The sequence below is a fragment of the Blennius ocellaris genome (assembly GCF_963422515.1).
Source record: "Blennius ocellaris genome assembly, chromosome: 9".
Taxonomy (NCBI): domain Eukaryota; kingdom Metazoa; phylum Chordata; class Actinopteri; order Blenniiformes; family Blenniidae; genus Blennius; species Blennius ocellaris.
The window spans coordinates 17,222,983-17,242,494 of record NC_137658.1 but is presented as its reverse complement, the minus strand read 5'-3'; the positions used below and the strand labels follow the sequence as shown (position 1 = coordinate 17,242,494).

General features: G+C 40.9%; 1 protein-coding gene and 1 long non-coding RNA gene across 3 annotated transcripts in view; one reads left to right on the top strand and one right to left on the bottom strand.

Moving 5' to 3' along the window:
* LOC308134841 (matrix-remodeling-associated protein 5) overlaps positions 1–8,543 on the top strand; it is a 32,120-nt gene extending 23,577 nt beyond the window's left edge. The window contains exons 8-17 of the mRNA XM_080502671.1: positions 665–918; positions 2,023–2,308; positions 2,408–2,608; positions 2,821–3,339; positions 3,429–3,600; positions 4,592–4,885; positions 5,026–5,152; positions 5,321–5,401; positions 5,607–6,753; positions 7,242–8,543. Coding sequence (XP_080358797.1) covers positions 665–918; positions 2,023–2,308; positions 2,408–2,608; positions 2,821–3,339; positions 3,429–3,600; positions 4,592–4,885; positions 5,026–5,152; positions 5,321–5,401; positions 5,607–6,753; positions 7,242–7,795 — 3,635 coding nt within the window. The 3' untranslated portion in view covers positions 7,796–8,543. The remainder of the gene's footprint in view (positions 1–664; positions 919–2,022; positions 2,309–2,407; positions 2,609–2,820; positions 3,340–3,428; positions 3,601–4,591; positions 4,886–5,025; positions 5,153–5,320; positions 5,402–5,606; positions 6,754–7,241) is intronic.
* A 2,592-nt stretch (positions 8,544–11,135) lies between these two features.
* LOC308134188 lies at positions 11,136–18,429 on the bottom strand. 2 transcript variants are annotated; one of them, XR_013936756.1, is made up of 3 exons: positions 18,370–18,429; positions 13,396–13,485; positions 11,136–12,757 (listed from the first exon to the last, which is right to left on the bottom strand). It is a non-coding gene; the product is annotated as an uncharacterized lncRNA (long non-coding RNA). The 2 variants fall into 2 exon arrangements; XR_013936757.1 differs by lacking the exon at positions 18,370–18,429 and adding an exon at positions 17,658–17,783.
* Positions 18,430–19,512: the final 1,083 nt, after the last annotated feature.

Here is a 19,512-nt window from a genome sequence, read left to right as displayed (position 1 = left end):
AGCATATGCACTTCTCTTGCCATAATTCCTTGACTTGGAGCCAACCACCCATGACTCTCACTGTTCTTCTCTACCCCTCGCATATTGTTGCAGCTGAAAGGTTCTAAAAATAGCTAATATGGCTAAAATAATTGAAACAGCAAAAACTGTAAAAAGGGCTGGAACAATTAATACATTATTTAAAATGCTATGAGTTTCTAATTCTATCTTTTACAGTTCATGAAAGCAGCATAAACGTCAGTTGGTAAATATAACAACACAATCTAATGTAGCAGTTTATTGGCTGGTATCTTGTTTTGGAAAGCTCAATATATTTTGTGGCTCCAGGAAAAGGTATTTGGTGAAAAGATAGTAAAAACTGTTCATTCCGTGAAAAACATATCAGATTTTATTCCAGACTGGTTATAGCTAGAAAATTTCAACAATCAGAGTGTCATATATTGGTAACATCAGCTAATTTGCACCTTGTAAAAAAATTGCTTACACATTATCTTGAAAAACATAGCAGACGCTTACACTCATTGCTCATTTTTTGACAATTCTCCAGCCACAAAATCTAAATAAATCCAATCGAAAGATCAATGACTCTTTTCCTTGCCTGTTTGCATGTGATGCAAGTATACGTAACCCTAATCCTGGCTCCAATGGATGGCTCTCCTCATAGGTCCTGGGTCACAACCTGCTCCCACCTATCGACCTTGGCCTCTCCCACACCCCTGGGTTCACGGCACATTTGTGACCAACCGACCAGAGATCACAGCGGAAACAGTCAAGCCCACGCCTACTGTTGCTGGAGCAGGGAAGTCCAGGTTCACACTCTCCAACAGCCAACATCATCAGCAAAATCACCACATGGACACCAGGACCCAGATCAGAGATCAACTGTTATTCTCACGGCTGAGAAACCGATACAGACAGGTACGATGAGGGTTTCTTTTGTGTTCCGCATGTTTTCACGGCCCCTGTATAAATGTAGAAATTGATTCAGCCTGAAGAGGAATGAATCAGGAAGCTTGAGTAATCAGAAGTAGGTGTAGTAGGTGGTGTGTGAGTCATTTTGTGAACACAGCCAAACCTTCTGGAACAAGCATGTATCTCTTTGTGATTTAAATTTCTCACATGATGAAAAGCAACCACTTTATTAAGACGCCAAACTTTTTGCTCAATTGACCTTTGGCTAAGCCACACCCCTATTAGTTACTGTTGCTAACTCGGACAAGCTGGTGCAGCTGACTTTACGTGGCAGCTGTCAGTGTCGAAACCAAACCGCAACAGGTGCTAGACAACTTTTGGAGCCAGCATGAATATATTTTGTTGAGGAGCCTTCAGCAATGTAGGCATTATGCAATGGAGGGCTGTGTGCAAAATTATAAACTGGCCATGGATGAAGAAAAAACACTAGGAAGCTCATCACTGCTACTGTTATATGAGTGATATTATATGACATTGCCTTACCTTGGAACAAATGTCGACATCCTTGCTGTAGTTGTAGTGTTGAGTTTGTGTGGTCTGCCACACACTTCATCCACAAGAGGCAATTGTCCATGTTTTGTGTAGGTTTTGGAAACAGGATAAAATAAACCCTTATGCTTTCAAGATACTTCATATCGCTGTTGCAAGTGCCCGAGACACATTATTTAACTGTTTTTGCCCAGAAAACAACTAAAGTGTTGCCAGTTTTAGCAGTTCTCTGAGGAGTTTTATACTGATCCAATAGCTTCAGGAAGTTGTGATGCAAAAGGGCTATCCGCCTACTTTCAGGGTGATATCAATCTATTCTAGTTGATTAAACATATAGTCCAAATATTGATCATATAATTATTTAATTGAATCTATTTCCATATTTAATTTATGCAAAAGAAAACAGGTGTCTTTAAAAAATAGGCTCGGCGATAAACCTATTGCCCAGAAACCTGGGATTGCATTAACAAAAACGACAGTCCAAATTAATAATAAACATGTAACTGTTGACACGGTGATAAAAATTGATTACTTTAATTATACATTATTTTATTTTTCCAGGCACAGCTTGACCGTATCGCTCAGCTTGGGAGGATGGTGACACCCAAACCTCGAACTAGCTCCCACAACTCTCTGCCCTTAGTCACCCCGAAACCCATTTATCCATACCTACATCAATCCTACAACCCAAAACCACCAGCAGCCACTGCTTCTTACTCGAACACCCTGAAGCCCCTCCACCCCGCTAAACCATCCTCATCATCTTTCTCTGGTTTTATCCCAACCGCTCTCCCTCATCACTCCACTACCTCAGGAGCTATGTATGGCAGTTGGTGGCCTGTTGGAGGTTTGTGCAAAGCTGTAATGTTACAACATTCCCTCGTGAAAGATCAGAAATACCATCAAATGAGCAATATGATTTGATCTTTTGGTTTCTTTTATGTAGCCGGAAGAATCAGCTCTCGCCGTCCAACTGCTGCGCCTCCTTTCCCATGGGGTGTTGGAGGTGGAAGCGGTGGGGTGAAAGCCCGCATCACTACAGACACCGCAGCAAGTGTGTCTGTGTTGGCAGAGAGTGATGTGTTCCTCCACTGCAAAGCAACAGGAAACCCTCAGCCAAGCATCGCGTGGACCAAAGTCTCCACAGGTCAGACACTAGGATAAATGAGAGGGCGGAGGAAAAGGAAGATTGACAGTGTCTCATTGAGACAATGGAGGCCAGAACCTCTACATGCTTTGGGTCATCTCTCTCTCTCTCTCTCTCTCTCTCTCTCTCTCTCTCTCTCTCTCTCTCTCTCTCTCTCTCTCTCTCTCTCTCTCTCTCTCTCTCTCTCTCTCTCTCTCTCCTCCTCCTCTCAGGTGCTACCATTCCAGCCAACACCAAGCATGGCCTCCGCTTTGAGGTCTTCAAAAATGGAACTTTCCTACTCAGAAACATCCAGCTCCAGGATCGGGGACAATATCTCTGCACGGCCCAAAACCGGTTTGGATCTGATCGAATGGTCATCACCTTGGCTGTTCAAACCGAGGCACCAAAGATCAAACCACCCAAGTCCACAGAGATATCAATCTACGTAGGCAACACTGTGACTCTCGACTGCCATGCCTCTGGAAAGCCACCCGCACAAATTTCCTGGATTCTCCCAGACAGGACATTTGTTCGTGAACCCGGCACCATTCACACTCTGCTCTCTTCAATGTCTCTACTTCAAAATGGAACCCTACAAATTAATTCTGTCAATTTCACCAGTAAAGGGGACTATAAATGTATTGCAAGCAATGCAGCAGGTGCCGATACAATCACTTACCATCTCCATGTGGCTGCTCTGCCTCCAAGTATAAGTGAAGGAGCAATGGACACTGTGATTGTTCCACCAGGTATGATACGTAAATTAAAATATTCCAAAGCCTTCTTCATAACCAAGGTGTAATGGACATATTAATCTAACAAAAACCTCTTTGACCAGGCAGGAGTGTGTACGTCCACTGCTCTGTGAAGGGTGAACCGGTGCCGGCTCTCAAATGGATTCTCCCAGCAGGCATTCATGTTAAACCATCACAGTTTCTTGGACGCAGGCTGTTTGTCTTTCCGAACGGGACACTGTTTATGAAGAATGTTCTGCCATCTGAAGTTGGGAGGTAGGAAATGTACATTTCTCTTACTCCATTTTTGCAGCATTTTAACCTAAACATTCAACCAGCACTTACAACAAACTAAGTCACATAGGTGTGCCAGGTGCTGCCACTTCCATTAAAAATATATATATTGGTGATCAAAATTGGTAACTGTAATGTTTAATATAAGTCTTTATGAAATAGAACAATTAGCATCCATTACAAAAGCACACACTTTTGCTGGTTTTGGAAGGCCAAGTGTCTATATTGGATAGAATTTAACATATTGTACTTACTTTCCTTGTGTTCATACCTCTTGCCTCTGTAAACCTGATGCAAATTTTGGGTTTTCAGCACCCACTGCAATTCGAGAGGAATAATAAAAGATAATATAACATGTTTAATAGTATATTTCCTTATAAAAAAAAACGCCTTACATCCACATTCAAAGTGAAAACCTCAAACTAGCATTGTTAGCAACAATAGCTACTTTTGTAACTATTCAATTCAGTTTCTTTTACAAAGTGCCAGTAACAGCATATGTATCTCAAAGCACTTTGACAAAGAAAACCCCAACAATTCCACATGAGCATTCAGAGGAGATGATGGGAAGGAAAAACTAACCTTTAATGAGTAGAAACCTACAGAACCAGGCTCAGAAATTGAGATTTTCTGTTGTTCTGTTCCGTGTTCAAGGATAGAAAAAGAGAAAACAAAGGGACAGAGAAGGAGAGAAACAAAGCAACAAGCAGATCAAGTATTAACAATAATAATATTCATACCCATGTTTCTGAAATTCCTTGAAACAACTTGCAGTTTTGTTGCTTTTCTCAAACGATTATCTCATACAATAGGTAATGAGCCCAATGTTGATCAGAACCTGAGACATAGTATAATGTGTACCATTCTTATAGACCTTAATCCACACTCTCTGTTCCAAGCATCACACATCTTTGATTCTCTTCATCAGTTGAATGTTTAAAGAATGTCACTAAGCTGCTATACACTTTCACAGGTATGAGTGTTTGGCCACTAATGCGGTGGGAATGGCAAAGAGAACAATCCAGTTAGAAGTTAGGGCAGATTCTGTCTCGTCCTCCCGCCAGCCTCTTCCTCCGCCTCCACCTCCTCCTGCTGCTCTTCCTCGCCCCATCCCTCCACCCCACCACCATGCTACTCCATCACGTCATCACACTGTCTCAGCCATGTACGGCTCCTCTGTCTACCTCCACTGTCCAGAGTCTAGCAAATCCACCAGAGGGACCACCTGGCAACTGCCCTCCAAAATCATCCTGGAGCATCGATACAGGTAACTGAAATTCCTGTTGTGACTCAGCAAAATGAAACTGCCCAGTTGTGAATAAGAGATGGACTACAAGCCCAGAGATGTGATTAAAGTTGACTGGCTGCCTAAATCTTGATCTCATCTCTTTCCTCTTCTGCCTCCAGTCCGGAGAGACCAATTAAGGTTTTCCGTAATGGGACTCTGAGGATTCTTCAGCTTACAGAGGTGGATGGTGGGAATTATCTGTGTGTCTTTCAGCGACCCAATGGGGAGGACATGGAGCTCTTCCAGGTAGTTGAGACAAAGATGTATGACAGGTTTTTTTTCTTTTCCCTCCCAGTGGTAGTTTCAGTAGGAATCCTTGCCTTGGTATTGATTCTCAGGCATTCTCAATTTCAAGCATGTTATAAACCTTCCATCAGTTTTACAATAACATTGTTTGTGGACTTGCTTCACCAGTTGGAGGTTTTGATGACCCCTCCCAGGATTGAACAAGTGAGGGCGACACAAACCAGAATCACCTTCGGAGAAAATTTCCAGGTATATTTGTGGTGCCAACCCAGTACTTAGTTACTCGAATAACCATTGAATCTGTGCATGTATTTTTCATTTGATAAAGACACCACAGATTTTTGGAGTGCCAGTACAGACCAAAACTGCATTGACTCTTTGTCAGCTCATACTGCCGGGCAGGAACTTACATTTTTGTTTTATTTTGTTTGTTTTGCTGTATTTTACTACTTAGGTGGACTGTGTTGCAACAGGCCTGCCTGATCCAGAAGTTTCCTGGAGTCTGCCAGATGGAACTTTAATAAACAATGCTCTTCAGTCAGATGACAGCGGCTTGCGAAATCGTCGCTACGTTATCTTTGGCAATGGCACTTTACTCCTCCAGCAGATGGGGAAAAAAGATGAGGGTGACTACACTTGTTATGCCAAGAATAAACTGGGCAAGGATGAAAGAAAAGTGAGAGTCAAAGTTGGGCCAAATGCTCCCAGAATTGGATATAAATCACAGTCAGTGGTCATGGTAAAACTGGGAGAATCTGCTAAACTGAGCTGCCAAGCAACAGGTGAACCTGCACCAAGGATCATATGGATTTCACCACGCAAGGATGTGATATCAGTATCATCGGGAAGATTTCAGATTACCAATGATGGAACACTGATTTTGAAGAAAGTTACCCTGGCTGATGAAGGGAAATATACATGCGTGGCCCGGAATTCTGCTGGTGATGATGTTAAAGAGATGAAAATTGAAGTGGAATCCCAGGAACCCTTCATCAATGGCTTGAAAGGAAAGAGTGCCACAAAAGTTTTGGGCATTTCCTACCAAACAGCCCCTCTGCATTGCAGAGTGGAAGGAAAGCCTGAACCAAGAGTGTGGTGGGTCACTCCGTTTGGCCTCTCCCTTACAACACCTTACCTGGGAGGTCGATTTCAAGTTCACCAAAATGGAACCCTGGAATTGAGGGGGGTGAGGAAAACCGATGAGGGGAAGTACATATGTGTAGCTAAAAACCATTTGGGCGAATCTTCACTTTTGGTTGACCTCGAGGTGGCCTCAGTTGCAGAGAAGCCTAGCTTTGCTGTCCCCAATATTGAAATCTTACCATTAAAGCAAGGTGGTTTGGAGCTGTTCCTTCAGTGCCCAGCCCGGGGCAAACCACACCCAGAGTATTTATGGGTGCTACCCAACGGGACGATGTTAACTCCTGGTACCAGACTGCAACGCTTCCGCCATTATTTAGGTAATGGAACGCTACGGATCTCACAGCCAGTTGCTTTTGATAAGGGAGTGTATCGATGTATAGCCAAAAATGTGGCTGGGCAAGCGGAGAAAAGGTATGCCCTGGAAGAAGGCAGAAAGCCACTGATCAGAGGACTAACAGGTATGTATTCATATCTCCAATGATGAAGCAAAAATCTACTTAATTATGTCAAAACTGTGGCCAGATTCAATGTATTTGGTGGCAAATTTGAGTTAAAAGAATTGGTGAGAATTTAGTTTGTTTTGTTTAACTTGACAACAGAAAAAGAAAATTTCAGATGGGAGCAATAGAGTCCCAAAGAAGGTTCAGTTGACCAAATTGTGAATTTAACATTAGACTTTGTTGTGCTGCTTTAAGCGTCCTACAGCCATGGTATAGGGTACTAGCTTCAGATTCATTAGCTTGACCAAGTGGAATATGCATTGCCAATGGATCTCACCCATATTGACAGATTTTCTCATCATAAATGAACCAATTCATGCCCTTCATTTTTGGTTGTGTCTAGACTAAGGCTAAATCGAGACCACCACCAAATCTCTTCTTGATCGATTGTTGTTTTTATCATTCTTACTTGAAATGTACCTTTTGTCAATTTTTCTATTGTCCAGGTGGGATGAAGATTACATATGGCCTTAATCTTAACCTGCCATGCACTGTGGAGGGGTGGCCGCAGGCAACAGTCACATGGACTCTACCCAATGGTCTTGTTTTGGATAAACCACAGACAATCGGTCGGATATCTTTCTTCACCAATGGGACCCTGCAGCTCAGACACGTTGCCACTTTCGACAAAGGAACATACATGTGTAAAGCCTCCAACTCCTTTGGTTCATCAACATTGTCTTACCCAGTAGCAGTGATGGTGTTCCCTCCCCAAATCACCAGTGGAATGTTGTCCATCACCAGGGTCAGCCGGGGATCACCAGTGATGTTGAAGTGTATTGCAACTGGTATTCCCAAACCAGATATTACATGGACATTACCTGGGCGAACGACTTTGCTTCCACAAAATCGGTACACAGTGCAAGGAGGAATTCATATGAGCGAGGACGGCAGTCTGATCATACAGAATCCTGTGCTCATGAACTCTGGTATTTACAAGTGTAACGCAAAGAACGCCCTCGGAACAGACTTCAAATCCACATACTTGCAGGTTGTTTGAGGGACGTTGAACTTGTACTGGAAAATTCCCTCAACAGAACTAAGACTGATTTCATTGCAGTCTCAATGTAAAGGAGGCTCTGGAAGAAGATTCAGACCAGCCTGACATTTAGACAATGCATTTCAGGTTCCAACAAGAATGCCTCCGTGAACAGTCACCGTTTGCAACACAACTTCAGTTCTGTGTTTGATGTGTCTGAACTTTAGAAACTCACCACCCTCTTATTCAAGTTTGATAACTCTGCTTTCTTGACCTGATTCTCCACAATTTCCTTTCAGGATTGTAGTTCTACTTCCCATTACCCTTTTACATGAGTTGTTCTATAATGGAAATAAGTAATCTCTGATGGGATTGATATTACTGAAGGTAGTTTGCACCTCATATCTGCATGTTGTTCAGAAAGTGTTTTCAAGAGTATTGCTACTTTTCAGGTCAGATATACAAGTATTCTCGTTATAAGACACTTAAGAGACATTAATCACAAACAGTTAAATCAAAATTTTACAAGGTGGCACTTCATCGACAGACAAAATCAGGATTGACATAGATCTGGTCCAAAATAACCTGAAAGGCTGCCATATTTTAAAGATTGTCCGCGTATAACTTCTTTGATAGTATAAACATCCCCTACTGCTGCTCTCGCTTGTGTATCAGTAAATTAATTAATGTACGTGCCATTATTATGTATTCATGTTCAATTATGGTGAGAAGGAATGATTTCTAACAGGTAGGCTGTGAGCGATTATCAATGCACATAAAAAATAGTATGAAAAAAGTATGTAATTTATAAGTAAAGAATAAAAATACAGATATGTATTGTCTTTTTTAAATCAGTCAGTGGTGTCGTCTTTGCTAATTCTAAGCTTAGCCATAGATTATACTGTATAATAGGTGAATATAGAGGTCATCAGCCCACGTAGGAAATAAAATGGCATTATGGGATTGTTGGACACTACTGTACCTCCGGAGCCAAACAGGTGCTTGGGGCCTGTTTAAAAAATGTATCAGGTTTTTTTTCCAACTAGTTTTGGCACCTAAGGCCCCATTTACACAACATTGTTTCGGGTGAAAATGCATTGTTTTTGCATTTTTGTTTTATAACACTTACACTGCAGCGTTCAGAAAACAATGTTTATCTACACAGCAATGGTAGAACTACTAAAAAATGATGTAGTTCTAGACTTCTAGACTACAGGTGGACACTGTTGTTTGTTTTTGTAATGAAACCTGACTGAACTATAAAACTACCAAGTCTCAAAAGAATATAGACTGGAAGTCATGACACTCTGGAGGAAAACATTGTTATTGTCCATCTACAAAAACATGTCCAAAAGAACTATTGACCACAGCCCGTGGTGCGCATGCACAGTAGCAGCGTTTCCGGCTTCAACAAGGAGATGGGGTCGAGCATTTCCAGAAAGTGGAAAGGCCCCAGCGTTTTCAAACAGTTTCACCTTGGGGAGACAATTTCAGAAAGTTGTGTTTTCACTGGATCCAAGAATCATTGTCATGCATACCGACACCCAAAATGAGTCGAACGTTTTGCGTTTTCACTTGAAATGATTGCCGTGTAAACGGGCCCCAAGGGTAGCCAAACAGAAACTGTACGTCTTCACACGTAACTGTTTTGCACACCAGCACACAGCTTATTGCTTGTTGGTCCCGGACCCCTTAACACAGCTTTCTCTGTCGTCACTACATCACAAGTCTCTTTCTGTCTTCAGGAGGTGCAGTTTAACCCCACCATCCCGTATCAATGTGACTGATAAGAACAGGCAGAGACTAAAGAAGAGGCCTCATGACAATCAAATCCACTAACCCCATCATGTGGGCAGATTACTGATGGGAAGTGAGCCAAACAGAGGCTAAAGTCCAATCTATTGCTGTCAAAAACCAATTCTGCACATTCTGTGTCATCGCAGATTAAAGACCCCTGTCTAAAGCCACAAAATACTTGGGTGTGTATGAATCTGAACGTGTGTGTCAGTTTGTAAATACATTGCTATATTTCACTCTGGGTTTGTGTTCAGCAGAATGTGAATGTCCCACTGAGCATCGCTCACAGACAAACAGGCCTTTTACCGAGGATGAAGGCAGCTTTGTCAGACAGAAGCGTCGGGATTGTTCAAGTGTGTGTTCGCTCTGCGCGTGTGTGTGTGCCCGAAAGGAGATTATGTGTGCCTCTTTGAGAATGAGAGAGTGCGCACGATTGTGTCTGTGTGTGAGACGGATTGTTGGACAGAGATTGGCACGCCTGCGTGTGTGCGTGTTGACTTTAGAGCGAGAAAACGGCACAAGTGTTTGGTAATTTTGTCTGCATTTCAGTCTCGTGCGTGTGTGTGTGTGTGTGTGTGTGTGTGTGTGTGTGTGTGTGTGTGTGTGTGTGTGTGTGTGTGTGTGTGTGTGTGTGTGTGTGTGTGTGTGTGTGTGTGTGTGTGTGTGTGTGTGTGTGTGTGTGTGTGTGTGTGTGTTTTCTTGGGCTGTTTCTACTGGGGTGGGTCAAAATGGCAGCAGAGCAGCTCAGACACATTGCAACTCCTCGTGAGGCTCCATTTCAAACGGTGAGTAAACAGAGACTGATTGTTTTCTTGCATCGTGGTTTTTTGGTCCCAACTTCGAATTTCATGCATAATTAGAACTTCAGGAACTTCGTGTTCTATTTGATATTGTTTTCCTTCAAAATGAATAGAGTGGAATCTGCACGAGCTTTTAGAAGTGGTGATCATAATGAGAGATGTGCTAACAGGGATACTGTGGGGAGGTTAACATTGCTGAAAATTAGTAATTGAAATGAAGTTTTTTATTTTGTCATTGAAAATAAAAAGCAATGACTGACTATTAAAAAAAATATAATTACTGTGCTTTAGTTCTTTGGTTCGTCTTAATGCTGCTTTGACACATTAGCTGACATTCAGCTAAAATGAGACTTTGGAGGAAGATCCTCTGCAGCAGGGGTATCAAATTCATTTTAGTCCAGGTTTTAAATAAACAGTCCAATTTCATCTTGAGCAGGTCAGACCGGTAAACTACACTCAAAAAAATGATTCATTGGACTAACTCAATTTAATTGTGGGCAGAAGTTCCATCCAAAAAATATATTTCAACTCAACTCAAACCAAGTTTTTCTGTATATGTTAATATTGTTTAGTTTGTCCAGAAGTATATTTCTTCATTTGGTTGACTAAAAGGAAAGGCTTTCACGTAAAAAAAATGAAATTGGTTTGGGCAATCAATTTTTAGCAATTAATAGCTCAACTAAAAGGTTTTTATGTAAAGAAATATAAATGAGTTTGGTCAAGCCATTTTTAATAATTATATCGAAAGCTATTGTTATATTCTAAATGTATTATTATAATTTGTGGTTGTTCAACTCAAAGGTTTTCATTCTAAATAAAGCATACAAATTTGATCCAGACTACAATATTTGTTGTAAAAGATTTATTTCTTTGTACAAGTTAAAACTTTACTTTAAAACTGTATTCTGAAAAAGCTGATAATAAAACAGTCAGCGTTAAATGGAGCGAGAATCCCCATGACGGCATTTTTATCAGGATAGCTCAGAACTAGTATCAATGCCCAAGTCACAATCTCAACCTCAGAGTTGTTACATACATTTGACTGATAATTAACAACGTTGCTCATGTCCAAACCCTATTAACAATTTGGCTTGTTGCACAATGTGGCTACGCTAGTTGCTCTGAGCTGAAGTTGTGGGCGCTAGTACGACTCGTTCGAATCATCATATTTCCTATAGATTCTGTGGTGGACAGTGAGTTCCTGGTAGATGATCACTTCCTGCAGGTTAACGAGTTGCTGTACAGTGTAAATATTTCCGTAGAGGAGACGTTTATGTTTATAAGGATCAGTGAGTTTGTCTTGAAGCTAAAGGCTAACATTAATTTCATGCATTATACAATTTGAAATAGTATATAGCATCTTAGCCTTTAGCTTCAAGACAAACTATCAATCCTTTATGATCACAGGTGTTTCCTCTGAACTTGTTGCATCAAGATTTGAACACACAGTAAATGATCTGCCGGGAACTCACTGCCCACCACGTAATCTTTAGAAAATATGATTATTACTCCAGGAAAAGAATACAGACCGTAAGTACTGGCACTCACAATTTCAGGACAGAGGAACTAGCATAGCCAAACCGTGCAACAAGCCTGCAGACCTCTAGTCACATGTTGGGATCCAGAAAAAAAAAAGTCCCATTCTTTTCTTTTTTTATGTTCTTTCAAAAATACTAGCACAGAGCGGATTAGCCGGCGCTGTGCTTTTAGACTCTTAAACATTAGAATTTTCTAAAAATTAGTGCGAAATAAGAATCAGATGTTTTCTTTCGGGACCCCAGCATGTGATCAGAAGTGGATAGGAATGTTGAGCTCTATAATCACTGTAAAACCATACAGTCATTATATTAAAATTTCCACAAATTGTACACTCTCCCTTAAATTTTCACTGCTCTTGAACAAGTATAAAATGAGCACAATTAACAAAATATTTTATAACAAATCATAATAACATAGGTTTGTGCATTTGAGATTTTGAAAGTATTTCACATCAACTCTAAATCAATCTGTCCAAGTAATCAGATTTTCAAAGAACTTCTAAACAAAGTGTTCACAAAACACAAAGAGTGGACCTCCATTACTGGAACATCTTCATTTTGAGTTGCTGAATTTTGCTGTTCAGCCTATGTCCATCCATGTGCATGATAACTTTCTGAACAAACTCAAACGTGTGTTTGAGATTGCCTGGGTAGCTTAGATCAAGGGCATAGATCAGTCCAAACAAGATGATGAATGCCATGATGACACTTCCAGCCCGACTGATGACCTTGACACCTTCAACAATGATCCAGACATCATCAGCAAACCCATGTTGGGCCCTCCTGAAGACAAAGATGCCCATCATGGTGGTCTCCACATCGTTTTCAGCGTCCTCCACCTCATCAATCTGAAATAAAACAAAAATTTACATATTTAATCTCTACCACCATAATTGATTGACTAAAATCTGCTCTAGGGAGCCGCTATGCTCCCCAGCTCTGGAACTCTCTCCCCTCTGACCTCCGTACCATAGACTCCCTGCCACTCTTCAAATCCAAACTCAAAACTCACCTGTTCAGACAGTCCTACACCACCTAGCTATTCGCTCACCTTCTCAATCGTTTGTACCGTTTTATTCTGTTGCTCTTGTTTTTAATGTTTTTACAGTGTCCTTGGGTGTTCGGGAAAGGCGCTTCTACATAAAATGTATTATTAGTACTATTATAATAAAGTCTATAATGGGTCTTTAGACAAAAATAATAAAATATTTAAACTATAGTTTATGATTTCATTGGGGAAAAAAAGAGTAATAGTTTAAGTTTAAAACTGACTGCATAAACTGTTTATAGAGTATATATAAACACTTTATGTTTATAAAGTGTTTATATATATGATAGATTGCATATCCAGTTACCTGTTACACCAAGCCTAGTATTTTTTTATGTCAGCTAGCCTAAATTATGGATGCCTTTTGGCGCCAATTAGACACAAACACAGCTGAAACAGAACACAGAGGAACACTGGTGAGTATGGCGAGACACTAACCCCATAATCCTTGAACACTGACTTCGGATCCTCATTCAAGTAGACAATCAGGCTTTTAAGTAGGCACTCGCGCTTCACATCGATGTCCTCCTGCAAATACACATGATTGTACATTCATATATTCAATTAAATTTTCACCATCAACAAAAATGCTTTTCAGGAGATGTCACAAATCAGTTTTGAGGTCAAGAAATCAGCTTTGGCTAGAAGTCCTAACACTGGGGTGATTAGGCCTTCTCACTCACTGTACAAGCTTTTCAAAGTTTCATTTTTAATTCCGAAGTACAACCCTGTACTTTGGATTACTTCCGCTAACCTGAGGTTTTGAGTGCCAATTCTTTTTTCATTTGAATAAGTAAAGATTATGAGGTGGACAACAATATAGAATGCCTTTTGCTGTTCCTACAAATGCGTACTTCTGTCAGCCAACAGCTTCCCAATGTATCGTGGAAACATTGGGTGGAGCAGCATGGTGTTGCTCTGCATGTGCAGAACTATTGTGTTATTGATTGGCGCAGTGGCTTATGGGATGGCACATACATAGCTCCTAATCACCAGTTAGTTAGGACCAGAGGTCCCTATACTAAAGTAGCTATGATAGTTAGCATTGAGGCTCCTTTCCCTAACTCCTTCCTAACTGACAGACCAATTCAGAAGCTAGAGAGAGATAGAGATACAGATAGAGAGATAGAGATAGCAATAGAAATAGAGAGAAAGAGACAGATAGAGAGATAGCAATAGAGAGATAGAGACAGAGAGATCGCAATAGAGAGATAGATACAGATAGAGAGATAGCAATAGAGAGATAGCAATAGAGAGATAGCAATAGAGAGATAGCAATAGAGAGATAGAGACAGAGAGATAGCAATAGAGAGATAGATACAGATAGAGAGATAGCAATAGAGAGATAGCAATAGAGAGATAGAGACAGAGAGATAGCAATAGAGAGATAGATACAGATAGAGAGATAGCAATAGACAGATAGAGACAGAGAGATCGCAATAGAGAGATAGATACAGATAGAGAGATAGCAATAGAGAGATAGCAATAGATAGAGACAGAGAGATAGCAATAGAGAGATAGATACAGATAGAGAGATAGCAATAGAGAGATAGCAATAGAGAGATAGAGACAGAGAGATAGCAATAGAGAGATAGAGACAGAGAGATAGCAATAGAGAGATAGAGACAGAGAGATAGCAATAGAGAGATAGATACAGATAGAGAGATAGCAATAGAGAGATAGCAATAGAGAGATAGAGACAGAGAGATAGCAATAGAGAGATAGAGACAGAGAGATAGCAATAGAGAGATAGAGACAGAGAGATAGCAATAGAGAGATAGAGACAGATAGAGAGATAGCAATAGAAAGATAGCAATAGAGAGATAGAGACAGAGAGATAGCAATAGAGAGATAGAGACAGAGAGATAGCAATAGAGAGATAGAGACAGATAGAGAGATAGCAATAGAGAGATAGAGACAGATAGAGAGATAGCAAGAGAGATAGAGACAGATAGAGAGATAGCAATAGAGAGATAGAGACAGATAGAGAGATAGCAATAGAGAGATAGAGATAGAGAAAGAGATAGCAATAGAGAGATAGAGACAGATAGAGAGATAGCAATAGAGAGATAGAGATAGAGAAAGAGATAGCAATAGAGAGATAGAGACAGATAGAGAGAGACAGACAGATAGAGACAGAGAGAGCGAGAGAGACAGATAGAGAAAGATACACAGATAGAAAGATAGACATAGTGTTAGCCATTTATGAAGCTGGGTTGCAGATGTCAACTGCATTGTAAAGTAACTTATAGCTGCGACATTTCTATTTCTACTACTGCCTATAGTTCACTTTCGTATGGCTAAAATAGCGTGATATAGTCCCTTTAAATACATCGGTTCTCACTTACCTCTTCAATTTGTTCTAGAAGTCGGCGGATTTTCAGACCTTTGGCTCCTCCCTTGGGCTTAAATATGCTGATGAGCTTCTCAGAAAAGTGATCCAACTGGGAGAGAAACTTTGAGACGAGCGGCTTTGTCGTGATCCGTACAAATTCGTCATTTACCTTGAAAAAAGAGAGAAAGAAAAGAAAGGGAATATTCAGTAATCACAAAAATGACGAAGGCACAAATGTAATAACACATTTGTAAAATGCGGAATTACCACACGTAACTAGCGACGGGAAACCATCCTTCAAACCATGAAAATGTTTAATCACATTGATTTTAACCCTTTTTTTTTTTTTTAAACAAATCTCAATTACTGGCGTGTTTCATACAGAATTACACAGTGCATTTTGGCTATTATAGTCAAGCAATTAAACAGGTTCAGCCCTTTCTTTTTAATCCTGGTTGAGTCATGGTTCAGCTGTCAGTTCTGCATTAGTTCACGATTCTACATAGGATACTCATGTACTCACTCCATTTGGTGTAAACAGGGAAGGCCATCTGTCCTTGACTTCTGCAATCCTTGGTTTTTGTTCCACAATCTCCAGGCGTCTATGCGAGAAGGTCTTTTCCATTTTTGCCTTGATGACACCTTCATTGTCACTTTTTTTGGCTTCTGATATTAAGGCGACTCTTTCACTCTCTAAGGTGTCAGCATTTTCACCTTGTGGATAGAGAGGGATGTAATTCACCTCTGCTTTCCGTGGTTTTTTTATCTTGGCTGCTGCTTTTCCTTTTCCCTCACGCTTGTGTTTTAGGGAGTTCACGCGGATTTCCAGATCTCCAAGTTGACTAAGTGTGGTTCTGTAGTTTTGCATCTTATATTTCAGCGATTGCTTCCATCCACAGAAACCTTTCTGGGTGCCTAGCTGTCCCAGACAAGGATGGGCTCTTACTAAGGCTTCAGCTACTTCCTCACAATGAAATCCTTGGGGATATTTGGTGAATTTCACCATTTCTTGAGCAAGGCCATCAAGGATCGCTGTCTTTAGCTTAGGACCTGGGGTGAAGTATTTTCCAGTTGTTGCGAACTCTGAATTTTTTTGCCGCAGTTCAAGTTCCGCCTCATATGGAAATTTTGGGATGACGAACACTCGAGGCCAGGTCATTCTCGATTCTGGTGATGAATGGGGAGTTTGTAAAATGATAGTGTCATCGCTGCAGGATGAAACAAGGGAGGAAACTGGAGTTTCAGGTCTTGAAGTGCAGGGCGTTGATGTCAATACTGGATCTGGTGCGTTTGTTGGTTCCACAGGGTACAGCGTGATTAAGGCATCCTCGGGAGGTAAATACGCCACTTTTATTGTGGCCTTGGAGCTGATTTCTAACATTGAATCCAAGTTTATAAATGCATCTAAGTCTGTGTCCATATACTGGATTCTAAAAGGTCTTTGCACTTGAAAATCTTTTTGAATAATTTCGTAAAGCTCTTCGGTTGTCCCAGGAATTCCTGACTGTAGAGTCATTTTTCTGGAGTCTGACTCATCTCCAAATAGGACCCTCAGAACGGCCGGAGACGCCATCACAGTCCTTTAATCTAGAAAATAAACAATTGACAAGAAAACAAAATGAAATTCTTTCATTATTAAAGAACAGTAAAAGTCAACATACAATGTTTGGCAAGTATATACTCTAATAAGAAGCACAAAGCTAAAGGGCCCATATCAAGGCCTGGAGACTGATCTGCTCAAGGAGATGTTCCAGAGACTTATCATAAGGCGAGTCTCCAGGTAATCTCGGTGAAAATGATCATCAACTTTCGATTTCAGCGGAGACCACATGGAGACTTGAAAAAGTCTCTGCATGACCTTGAAGAGGTCTACGCGGTCTCAAGCAGTTGCGACAATGCTGTGAATACTATTTGTTATCATAAACCTGTGAGACCGCTCTGTGATGTCCCCCCCAATGTCCCCCAGACCCTTCGGATATCAAGGAGATCTCAAAGACACTCCACACGACTCTTTGAGATCTCCTTTGTAGCCGACATGTCTAGGAGACATTGCGGGGACATCACAGCTAACATTGAACCGGTTGATTTTCACAGAGGTTACCTGGAGACTCGCCTTATCTCCGGGGGAAGTCTCAGGGACATCTCCGTGACCAGCAGCAACTCTAGTCTCTAGCTTGTAGATCCTCTAATGTTTCACGCGGCTATTGTCAAATATGAAAACTACAGTCATCACAAAACTTGGATTAGTTTTGTGCAGAGTTGCGCACTGTGTCGGTGTAACTCTGTTGTATACTGCTACATTAGCCGCTACCGTTAGCTACGAAGTGAAAAGCAGTAAAAGCCCATACAGCGGAATAACTTTCACCTCAGCGTCAGCGCGATGTCTCGTGCGGTTCATCGCCCTCAGTGGTGGGTCTTTTGGAGCGGGGTTAGCGAGTAGACGAGCTACAGTCAGCCGGCTCATGCGGGCGGCTGTAGCGCTGCCCAGGTGAAGTGAGCGAGCGCACGCGGGGCAGCGGGGCTCACGCAGCCTGGAGCTGGAGGCTCCTCCGGCTGCAGCCACGGAGAAATGGCATATTTGGCGCAACAGCACCAGTGAACATTTTACAAGCCTCAGCCAGTGCATTTAAGCGTCACACGCCATAAACCCCCTCTCCCCTTATTATTATTATTATTTTTTCTGATGACAGATCTTCACGATTCACGTGAACGGCGAATATCTTTGACTGACTCAATTTACTGCGCGAGCCGCAGGCGAAAAACTTGAGTTTGAGCAAACGGCTGGCTAATGATTTTAGCTGAACACTAAAACAATGAGCAGCTAAAGCGTCTGTCCAAATGTGTGCCCTGATATACACCTTCAAGACAGACCTCGTCTTGCTTACATCCAAAATCTGGAATGATTAGCTTGACTTGCTTGTTTGAAAAGTTTAGTTTCTATGCAGCCTGAGGTAAATTATCAACAGAAAGCGTCTTACCGCGAGCGAGACAATTAGGCTACTCTTGCACAACGAGTATATGAGTTTTCATAATGCTAAATACATTTGCATATTCGTTCATAAAAAAAGAAAACTTACCATTTGGACATCTAGCCTTGACTGCCAACCGAGTCCAACGACGCACATGGTCAAAATGGCTGGTGAACTCCTGGAAGTGAAAATTCAAATCCCGCCCTCCTCGCCAAATCTTTTTTAAATGTGTTGGGGCATGTCCAAAGACTCACATATGAACGTAGTTTAGGTTAGAATTATTTAATCTATTTAGGTTTTCATGAAAAGTATTTAATGTTTGTTAGGCAAACTATGTGTGAATGTGTTTAGCCTGATTGATAATGAAAAACGTTTTGGTTACACGGATTAACACTATTTGGTTATTAACAAAATCATATGTTTTCTTTAAGCAAATGAATGATTAATGTGTTTGCATCTAAGAGGGGCTCATTTAATGAAAATATTTTAGGTTACATTGAATACACTTTTTCGGATGCTGCCAAAATAAATGTATATTCTTCAGTCAAATAAAATATAAATGTGTCACCTCAAAGATCGGCTGAACAAACAAAAAGAATTTACTTTACAGTGAATAGTTCTTTTTAGGTTTGGGTTGTACTTAATATAGTATTATCCAGTGAATTAATGTTTAATGTGTTCATTTTAAGAGTGGCTTGAGTCCGTTTTTTGAGTGTACTGTCATAATAACCTTTACATTTTCTTGAATAGTTTATAGTTTTTATTTGTTGTGGTGCAGATGATACTTGATGAAAATGTCTACATTTTGCCAGCAATTTTAAGTGAAAACTTCTGGTGCAACATACAGTGAAATGTCCCCCCAAAAAATGTCTCATATAACCATTTAATTTGAGTTTGCAGTGACAGGAGTGGTTTGGGGCTGATGTTAGTTTGCTCGCAACGAAGTCGCTGTCTTTCAGGGCGATGAAATCGATGATATCTCAGCTCGGGTCTCAGTGTTGTGTTATGTCCATTCCTCCTAAGAAAACAATATTAAAAAGTTGATGTCTGCTTTGAAATTCTTATTTATTTGTTTTGAGTGTTTGTTGGGCCAGATGAAAGTCTCTTGCGTGCCAGTTTTTGGCCTACAGGCTTTATTATTGGCAGCCCTGCTCTGTAATCTTGACAAAAAAAAAAATAGGAAGCCCTCCTCCGTCTTCATTGCTGCCGTGAATTTCTTAATAATGGTTGAGCAAGGAAGAAGGTCAAACC